This window comes from Scardinius erythrophthalmus (genome assembly GCF_964197995.2).
Source record: "Scardinius erythrophthalmus genome assembly, chromosome: 7".
NCBI lineage: Eukaryota > Metazoa > Chordata > Actinopteri > Cypriniformes > Leuciscidae > Scardinius > Scardinius erythrophthalmus.
In genome coordinates this window covers 35377067-35388099 of record NC_138227.1, presented here as the reverse complement: position 1 = coordinate 35388099, position 11033 = coordinate 35377067, and the positions used below count along the sequence as shown (strand labels likewise).

The 11033-nt window shown below is 39.6% G+C and overlaps 1 protein-coding gene across 1 annotated transcript; it reads left to right on the top strand.

Moving 5' to 3' along the window:
• Positions 1 to 1592: 1592 nt before the first annotated feature.
• Positions 1593 to 2534, top strand: LOC308693823 (olfactory receptor 52K1-like; the record flags this gene model as incomplete). Its single annotated transcript, XM_081370917.1, has 1 exon — positions 1593 to 2534. The coding sequence occupies one exon, from the start codon at positions 1593 to 1595 to the stop codon at positions 2532 to 2534; it is 942 nt and encodes a 313-aa protein (XP_081227043.1).
• Between the last annotated feature and the right edge of the window lie 8499 nt (positions 2535 to 11033).

The window sequence follows — 11033 nt, the reverse complement described above, 5'->3', positions numbered from 1 at the left end:
TTCTACCAGAAAGACTCGGGAGATAGAATGATATAACAAAGCATATATTTATTAACACCCCAGCAAGCACATATTTATAAAGTTCTTTGGCGTAGGCCCCGTCCGTAGCGCACAATCCGAGGGTAGCGGAAACTGCATTTCCTGCCTGAAGAAGAAGGCAGGGGCACAGCTGACCCCCGGGAGGTATGGGAAGAGACCATCCTGGTGGTGGTGGGGAGGATGGAGGGGAAGGGACCATCTTGGTGGAGGTGGGGAGGATGGAGGTAATGTGGGTTCTTCCCAACCCGAGTACAGGTGAGAAGGCTGTTGAAGTGTTTAATTTGTATCATAATGCTGTTTAAAGAGTAGACAAAGTACTACCCTTATTAAAAGTACTACAAAGTACAACAATAACGGTTTTGTTAATTTGTTAAAGGGGAGGTACAATGGTGTTTCATGTATTCAGAGTTGTTTAAAGTGTTAAAGAGATGGATTCTCATGCTTAACATGGCCAAAGTTTTTTAAAAATATTTTGGACGAATAACGGAGAATTTCTGTGCCGAAAATCTTACTTCCGGGTTGGTACAAGTTTCGGCTGGGTTTTTTTCGACCGTGGATCTAATGACGTAGACCAGAGTGGAAGTCCTTATATGAGCATTTCTCCCGGAAAAGCTCGCCTGCGCACACGTCGACCAGAGGAGAGCGAGACCGCGCACATCAACGCGCTTCAACAGGAAATCATCGGCAGCGCTGCATAGTGTCTCCAAAGTGTGTTTTTGGATGTGAGGGAAAGCTTACCATGTTCAGTTTCCATAGAACCCAGCGTTAGGAACAGTGGATGCAGATTGTTTTTCCGGGGCAAAAACGAGTTGTGTAGACTGTTTGTTCCCTGCATTTCGACGATGAATGTTTTATAAACAAAGCCCAGATCGACGGATTCTCTCTATGGCTCTGGCTTTGCCCACATGGCCCGCCTCCAGACGCTCGTTTTTTTCCGGAAAGACTCGGTACAGCCTATCTTTCTTTTATAGATATAATAAAACTAAAGACTTTTTGGAGATATGAAGTATGCAATACTACTCTATAGGTACTCAAGATTAACAGGAGATTGAGTGAAAATGAGCATTTCACCCCCCCCTTTAAACCCTCTGTCAATCCCACTGTTCATGCTGACAAAAAAAAGGATTTTTTTTTTTTTTTAGGAGAGTAAGCATTGTTAATTTACATATACTAGAAACACTGTAACAATTCAAAGCGGGTTGAAAATCAGCGAACTTACAATTTAAGTCTTGTAATTTTACTCAACAAATAGCTAAACTAATGAGGTAAATTCCCATGTGTTCTGTTGGTATATGTGCCCCAGATGCTGTTATATTAACCACTTACAACAAATTCAGCAGTTGCCTCAGATCAAAGGCAACAACTAGTTCTCCTCACTTTTTCCTTCACTATTATGAGCATCTCTCTTGACTTTTACTTTAAAACTAAATTTTACTCGACTCGACTGATCAGAGTTCATCAAAAACTATTGGATGTTTTTTTCTTCAAATAATGGACATTAACTGAATCTATACATTTATTTATGTGGCCAATTTCATTGTTTTGACCAGCAAATGGAAAATGGAACCATGCCTTCATATTTTTACTTTACTTTGTTCAAGGAGTTTGTTCATATTAAATATTTCATCCTAATTTTGACACTTACAGTTTATTTAGCAATTATATTGTTTAATGCCATCATTTTGTTTGTTGTGTTTAAAGAGAGATCCCTTCATGAGCCAATGTACATCCTGATATTTTGCTTGTCTGTCAATGATCTCTATGGGTCAGCTGGTTTTTTCCCCAGGATAATGGTTGATCTTCTTTCTAATACAAATATCATTTCTAGGCCAGCGTGTTTTGTTCAGATTTTTACAATTTATTCTTTTGCAGTATCTGAATATACAATATTAACTCTGATGGCATATGACAGATATGTTGCCATATGCAACCCTTTAAAATATCATCAAATTATGACCTCAAAAGTAACAGCATTGTACATGGCAATAGCATCACTTTATGCAGCATTTTCTATGGGTCTTGTTATTTTCTTCTCAGCCAGGTTGCCTTTGTGTGGGACTGACATAGCTCGACTGTACTGTTCCAACTGGTCTGTGGTTCGGCTCTCTTGTGGGACTTCCACTTTGAGTAACAACATACTTGGATTTTTTGCCTCAACAACAACAGTTTTTCTCCCTGCCTTCTTCATTTTATATACTTATGTCCGAATTTTGATTATTTGTCAAAAAAGCTCTAAAGAATTTAGGGGCAAAGCATTACAAACATGTCTTCCTCACATTATAAGCTTTCTGAACTACTCTATAGCATCATTTTGTGATATTGCTCTAAGTCGGTATGATTCAGACAAATACAAGATTGTGGGTATATTTTTTTCAGTGGAATTTCTGATTATTCCTCCTATTCTCAATCCTCTTATTTATGGCTTAAATTTGCCAGAAATTCGCAAAAACATTTTGTGCTTGTTACAACGGTCAAAAATTGCCAATATTCCATAAGTAATTAAAGGAGAATATGACATTTTAAAAAGCTACTTGGTTTTGCAGTATTTTTTTTTTTATTTATTATTATAAAACTTAATTTTCTGAAATGATTTGTTGAGAGCTGTAAGATGAGGCACTTTGTTTTCTCACGTAACAGATACTTCTGATGTCATCATAAAACAAGATCTCCTTGATGTTCTGTACCAATCTTCACTCTAATATTTAACAAAATAGTTATGGCACATTTCCTTTTTGTTACTTGTTACTCAACACTGTGAAATTTAAAATATTTAAGCATTAACACGCTTTGTCTCAACTGTGTTTGAATCTTGATTTTTTTTTTCTTTTCTTGCTTTAAGTAATTTATATTTCAGTTCAATTCACATTCATTTGTATAGCCCTTTTCACAATACATATAATTTCAAAGGACCTTTACTGAAAATGCTTGTGTCTCCATTACAATTTAGAATGATCTTTTATCAGAGCTGAGTGTGTCCAAGTAATGTATTTGGAATTTAAGGCAGAAACAATGAGCTTTATTGAAGTAATTATTACGAGTTATGGACATAATGATTCTAATATATGGAAAAATTAGCATTGGTGCATGTTGATTCAGAGTTTGCATCATCTGAAGTCCTTGCAGGAGTTGGAGTCATCTGTTCATAAGTTTTGGGCATCTGAAGTCTTTGTAAGTGGCTGGATCCAAACTGGAGCTGACATACTCTCTACGGAATGTGGATCCCGAGATAAAGCAGAAAACCAAATGGAAAATAATAAAGCCTAGACTAGCTGCTGTAGTGTTCTGTCATCGGTTTAAATTTGGAAGTTTAATATTTACATTATATAAAAAATATATATATAATTAAAAACCCTATACAACTATACCTGTTTTAATATTCTGTCCTTAGGTATTACATATACATGGGCATGCAGGATTAATACATTTGCTTGAATGGAGCTATTGAAGCAGCACAAGTCTTGATTGTGACCATGCCTGGTAGAGTCCCATATTCATTAAAGACAAAAAATACACATTTCTTAAGGGGAGTTAAAAATGGACAAGGGGACATGTAAAACCATTAAAAACTAAACAAATATATTATTATATACAGCGGTAAATACAGCGGTCATGCCCTGACGAAACTTACCAGTTCACAAAATTAACGGAATGCATAGCTGATATAAAAAAACTGGGTGACTAGTAATTTCCTACTACTTAATTCTGAAAAACAGAGATTCTAATTATTGGACAAAAAACTTCCGTAATAACCAAGAATAATGTTTAACACTTATTGGCTGCTCTGTCAAGTCTTCGTCGTTGGTTAGGAACCTGGGTGTGCTCTTTGATACCAAACTTTCATTTGAAAGCCACATGTCTAGTATCTGTAAAACCGCATTTTTCCATCTTAAAAATATATCTAAATGACGTCATATGCTCTCAATGACAAATGCAGAAGAATTAGTCCATGCGTTCATGACATCAAGGCTAAATTATTGTATTGCTATTATGGGTGGTTGCCCTGCATGCTTAATAAACAGGTGTGTAATTTTTCCGGATAAATCTGGATATCTGGCTTTTCAGACCTGAAAATTGTGCTCTTGGAAATCATGCAAATCCCCTTTGCACGTGCAAGGCACGGGTCGGGTATTGGTAAACATAATGACCGCTCACCGCTGTCAACGTTTTTTGTGCCTCTGATTCATGTCTTCAAATCACTCCTCAAGTAGTCCATTCATTTGTCACGATGGGACTTCATTCAAAGCAGAGCTCCACCAAGGAGCCTGCACTCGTTGCGGAAGGTTATCTAAAGTGTGCTGAGAATTTGGGATGTGTGGGGCGAACTATTTCTTTTCTTAGCTGAAGCCGGCAACGGGACAAAATAAATGTAAAGAGAGGCATAGTGGAGTTCCTATTTTCGTTTTGACAAGTTTAATAAATTCTGTAGTCTACCCTTTACATTACCTGGCAGGTGACATTATTCTAAAACGCATAAGATATTTTCATGCAGTAATGTGATATACATGACACCGAGACGCAAAGTAAGCAAGACAGAAAAAGGAAGTACAAGCAACACATGCAGCACAAGTACAAGGTTGCCAAGAAACACATGCAGCAACCGGCAGCAACAAAGAATCACAAACGGCAAGTTGCGCAGTAATACTAATGTAATGCGGTCACAGGTGTATGTTTGTTGAGCAATTTACAACGGATTCGAACGCAGCTCAACCAATCAGAATGAAGGACTGGAACTATCCGTTTTATAATAGAAAGTAAATTATGTTGAGCCATCTGAAATTATGTAAGCTTAAGCCATTACCTAGCCACTGTAACACCTCAGAACTCTCCAGTTTCCCAGCCATCTTTAGCTAGTGGGTTCTTACCAAAGATTCTAGAACCATGAAATTTTACCATGATTTCTATTGCTATGAGAAAATAACATGGGATGTTGAAAAATCAAGTTTGTCATACTAACTATGCAACAAATACAAATGCTTGCCTAAGTATAATTTATTTATTCTTACATTCCCAACATTCTTTGAGCCATGGCCAAACTTGCTCTGAACAGCCCAGATGTAAAATACATCGATGATTGGGTGAAGAATCGGTTTAAATGGAGCTGGTTGAAGGAGACTGTCCAAGTCCAAGGAGAGACCATGCCAATCAATTGTTTCAGCAAAATTAGGGAAGCAGGCAGAGCAATTTACAACACTTGCAATCAACATATAAATTACGGAACAAGTGGGAAGAATGCCCTAAAGAAGCATGTGGAGCATCCAAAGCATATAAAGGCTTGGAAGACGCAACAGCAGAACATGTGCATTGATATAACACCATCGGATAATATAATTGTTGCAGCTTCAACTAACCCAGTGCAACCCAGAATTCCTCCTTTATGCAACTGTGTTGCACAGGATCAAGTAAGTGCTGTAACGACTGCGAGTGTGAACCAAACACAGACAAATCTTCTTCCAGAAGATTAATTCAAACTCTCCGCTTCTCGCCGAATGAAAGGGGGAAGATTTGGTCAGGACTTCGCATCCTCATCAATCTTTTCATGGGGTCCAGGCGCCACCAGTCTGGCTATTTAAAAAAGCCCCCCAGCACTGACGAAATAACTGGTCAATGCTAGCTTTGTTGCCGAACACTGATTGGTTAAGAGAATGACAGAGACCAAGGTCCCACGAGAGAGATACAAAACAGACCATCTTCTTAAGGACCTCTGAATTACCTCAGATTGGAATGTCGTAAGCCCCATAGACTTTACACACAAAGAGACGTTACAAATCAAAATCCATAAAACTCATCCCAGAACAATTCTTGACTGACCTATAATCAAACACAATTGAAGCTTCTAGGTGATTTTGCTCAAACATAATCCCACACAGAGTCTTCACATTCCAGACTCAAATCACCAAACCCAGAGCCATGAATCACCCACAGGCTCCAGAGAGTATGCTAACCAAATACTTTTTATTGGTTAACTAAAGTAAGAACGTTGTCAATGTTTGATAGTTTTGCAAGACGGATCGGTTCAGAGATGGTACTGCTCAGGGCCCTACCAAGAGGTCACCTGACCCCTGTGACAAAACAGACCCCATCTTTCTTAAGGACCTCTGAATGACACAGAGTAAAATCTTTTCAAACCACAGAACTGAGATTTCACCTATAACTATACATAAAATCATTCAAGAACAATTTTCGATTTTCGAAATCGTTTCGCAAGACGATGTAAAGGCTAACTTGAATTTAACGTTACCGAGAAAGTTCAGATCGTTTCCCTTTTGGAGGGGAAAGGCACGTATGAGCTTAGTTGCAAAGACCGGCAGCTACGACCCGAACATGTGTTGGTCCGAGGAGAAGGCCAAAGCCTTTTCCAGAGGTTCCTGGAGTTGCTGGGGAGGAGAGGAGGAGATCAGAGCGATCGATGATAGAAGAGGAAAGAGAGCGAGGAAACTGAAGGTTTGGACTTTTATCAGTGTCCCATGTACCGCCCCTTCTTCGTGGAGGACGAATCCTCTGTCGAGATTTTCTGGCGGGAAGATCCCTGAGTTCGTTTGGACCGGTTTCCTGGCTCGAGTTACAGTGACGATTGACTTAAGCCTTTCGGTTCCAGAAATATGAATTGTGTAAACAATGTATATTGCTGCATTCTGCTATTGGAATTCGACTCTGTTAGATTGAGAGAATTACAGAGATATCAAACACATCATATGAAGGTTGTAGAAATGCGAAGTTACAGGGGATATGCAGAATTACACACATATAAAGTTTGATTAAACACACAATAAAATTGTCAGTGTTTCCATTATGGCCAGTGACAACACTTGCGAAACACAGGAATACGTATCAAACATTTGAAGAGTTTTCTCTGAAATGTTCCATGAAAAGGTGGAGAGAGGAGAGAGAGTGATAGAGCCAATTCAATGTAAGGGGATTATTAGGAGGCCATGATTGGTAAGGGCCAATGTGTGGAATGTGGCCAGGACACCGGGGTTACACCCCTACTCTTTACGAGAAATGCCATGGGATTTTTAATGACCACAGAGAGTCAGGACCTCGGTTTTACGTCTCATCCGAAGGACGGTGCTCTTTTGACAGTATAGTGTCCCCGTCACTACACTGGGGCGTTAGGACCCACACAGACCACAGGGTGAGCACCCCCTGCTGGCCTCACTAACACCTCTTCCAGCAGCAACCTGTTTTTTCTCAGGAGGTCTCCCATCCAGGTACTAACCAGGCTAAGCCCTGCTTAGCTTCAGTGGGCAACCAGTCTTGGGCTACAGGGTGATATGGCTGCTGGGTAAAAGGCTCAACCCTCCACGACCTCCTACGGTGCCCTCCTGGGATCCATTTATGGTCCTTCGGGCCCTTAAGGAACCTCCATTCGAGCCGCGACAGACAGCCGCTCCTCCCGACCGACTGTTGTCACACTGAGTTACTCACAGACATCCAGTTGTTGCTAGATAGCTGTAAGACACCTTGACATAAGTAGGTTAAGACCGGTTAAGACCGACTGACTTCCACCTAGCTTTGCAACGCTGGCTACCTCTGAAGCAGCCTGTTGAATTTCACATAACTATGGCACCTTGGGCAAGTTCCAAGTTACTCACACACAGTGTTACACACAAGTAGATAATATATAATCAGGATAGCACAATAAAAATATCAAATATACTTGATGGTGCAGTGATTTTTACATCATGTGTGGTCATGGGAATACCTATAAGGGACTGACGAATTAGATGAGGGTTTGACTTATAGGTTGCTTTACAATACTGGTTGCTAATAGTTGACAAGATATGGAGGTATGCATACGTGTGCTATGTATAATCGTCTGTTCTATTTTCCTCCTCTTTAGAGAATGTAGACATATGGAGAAAGTCCATCTTTTTTAGATGTTTATCGAGCATAAGCATTAGCATTAATCGAGAGAGTCACCGCTCGTATATGCTCTGGAGAGCAGAAACAGCTGCGTACGGTACATCGTCGCTGTACTCGGGTCCACCAGATCCTCCGGAGGGTTTCAGGAGTTTCACAATTTGCTCCAGGAGCTAGGTTTGGTGGACCTACTGGTGAGGACGCTGACGAGGACAGCGTAGGCCGTATAATGCCTCTGCCTCGAGTGATCGCTGCCTGACGAGCCCGCGCTGTACAGCCCGTCGCAATGTTCACCCTCGCCCGCACCCACCTAATCTGTCATTTATTTTTGTTTTGATAATAAATGGAGCCAACCTCCAAAAGTGAAACCTATCCAACCTGGTCTCACAGGATTCCGTGAAATGTCCACGGGCCCTTAACTCAAAATCCGTGGAGGCATCACGGAATCACCCCAAATTCCGTGATGCGGCCACGGATATAACTCCAACGCAAGTCAATGACACTGACCTTCCGTGGCCCACACACGGATACCCGTTTCAATGACGGAATACAGAACTCACTCAACGGACGTGCTTTCTCATTTGGAAACGCCACATTTGAAGTTTTTTTTTTTTCTTTTCCGACATCAAATGCCATAATGACGTTAACCTGTCTGTTATTGTAGCTATTGCATTGTCCTGTCATCATAAAATTTCAGTTAGCCTAACCAAAGTCCCGTGATGGCACCACGGACCGCAACAACCGGACCTCACTCATGGACGATGTAATGTTTCTGGCTTGTTTAGGAACTTATAAGCTTTAGGTCAACTGTGTTGCAATGGCATGTAATTAACTTGACATTTTGTCTCGTCCTGTCATCATAAAATCCAGCTTGATGGCGTTTACACCTTGCTCGCTTGGCTAGTCAGAACTAAAATCTGTGAGCACGGAGTGAGTCTGTGGTGAGACCACGGATAACTCCAACGCAAGTCAATGACACTCATCTTCCTTGGTCCACACACGGATATTTGTTTCAATGACAAAGAACAGATCTCACTCAATGGACGTGCTTTCTCATTTGGAAACACAACATTTTAAGTAGGCTATTTATTTTCCAACACCAAATACCATAAAAACGTTAACCTCTGTGTTATTGTAGCTATTGCATTGTCCTGCCATCATAAAAATTCAGTTTGATTCTGTTAGCCAAACTGAAGTCCCGTGATGGCACCACGGACCTCAACAACCTGACCTGATCACTGGATGTTGTAATGTTGCTCACTTGTTTAAACACTTAAAAGCTTTATGTCGACTGTGTTACAATGGCATGTAATTTAGTTGACATTTTGTCTTGTCTTGTCATCATAAAATCCAGTTTGATGGCGTTTTACACCTATTGCTTGCTTGGCTATAGTCAGATCTAAAATCTGTGATTGGAGCACGGAGTGAGTCTGTGGTGAGACCACGGATAACTCCAAGGCAAGTCGTCTCACGTCAGTTCGTTATATGGTCACGTAATTTAATCTATTATGATTCGTGCCACGTTTATTTATTCGTTTTATTTATTTACGTTTATATTTTCGTACAATACCAGCACGTTTTTTAAACTAATGTATTGTCAATGGGAAGCGTCTTTCGTGATCACATAGCACTAGTCGGATGCAGCAGAGAAGCTGTTTAATCATTCACGAGATCTTATCTTATCATGGTTTATGTATTTTTTTAATGTTATTATTTCGGTCTTATTGCCAGGGAAGCTGGATTGCTTTGCTGTTTATTGATGTTTTTAAAATTATATTTTATCAGTAGGAAATCGCGCTGAAGAAGTCTCGTTCCGAATACATCGCGATATTTGGCATTAGGTCACGTGTGTCAGATGTTGGTAAGTACCTATTTTTTTACAGTCTATGGTAAGTACTAAATACCTAAATACGTTGTCTTAATAATGTGTATATACTGTCTTTTCTGTTTGTCGATATTAATCTACCATTATATCTGCCATCTCCACGGAGACTTTGCGTTTCATTGCTTTCTAATTCAAAATAGGGTGATTAAACACTGCCTGTCACGTGACGTGCTATAGGCCTAGATATGCATATCAGATTAAAAATAGTACAATTAGTTCCAAAGCTGTATTTGTAGTAGAAGCACAGTAAAAACAAAACTTACCATGCTTTTACCACAGTAACATTAGTTTTACTGTGATAAGTGCAGTAAAAAGACAGTAATCACAAAACTTACCATGCTTTTACACACTATTGGTAGATTTAATGTGATACTTATTGTAAATGCACAGCAATCACAACACTTACCATGCTTTACCACAGTAACCCTAGTTTTACTGTGAAAGGTGTGGTAAAAGGACAGTAACTATAAAACTTACCACGCTTTAAACCTCAGCAACCTAAGTTTTACTGTGATTGGTGTAGCAAATCACAGTAATCACAAAACTGACCATGCTTTTACCTCAGTATTGATAGTTTTAAAGTGATATTTGTTGTAAATGCATATTAACCACAACACTTGCCATGCTTTTAATGCTTTACAATGTAACATCCAACATTTGTAAGGTAAATCAGTACTTTTTCCTTTAAATAATCATTTATATTATACATAATGATATTTTCTTTTCTCTTTTTTCAGCTGAAAAGACCAAAAGGGCCTTTCGGACTCAGTCAGCCCATTATTGTTTGAGGAGAAGTAAACGGAGGAGACGGACAGCTGCAAAGGCACATATTCACAATGGTATGTACGTGTTGGTTTTAACCCTAAATCAAACATTTTATCAAGCATTCGTTGTTTCTTAAAACTTTTCTCACAAAACCCATAGCCCAATCAGTACAAACATAGTCTGAAAGTCTTAATAATTCACAAGATTTAACAAGTTGTCAAATTCGTATGATACTCGTACATATTTGTATACTCGTACACAATCCTGCAGCTTTTACTCCTAGTGCTGTCATTGGCTACTGCCTCAATTCCTGTACATATTTATCACAATATTTCAGTTGCGCCACTTCTTGGAAAGTTGTCGGATGTCAACACACACACACTGTCAGAAAGTTTATATTAATTGCAAATTGGTCCCCGTCTGTTAATGTTCCAGTGATACATGATGTTTCTCCACACCTCATAACCTACCTCTGTTTGCAAGA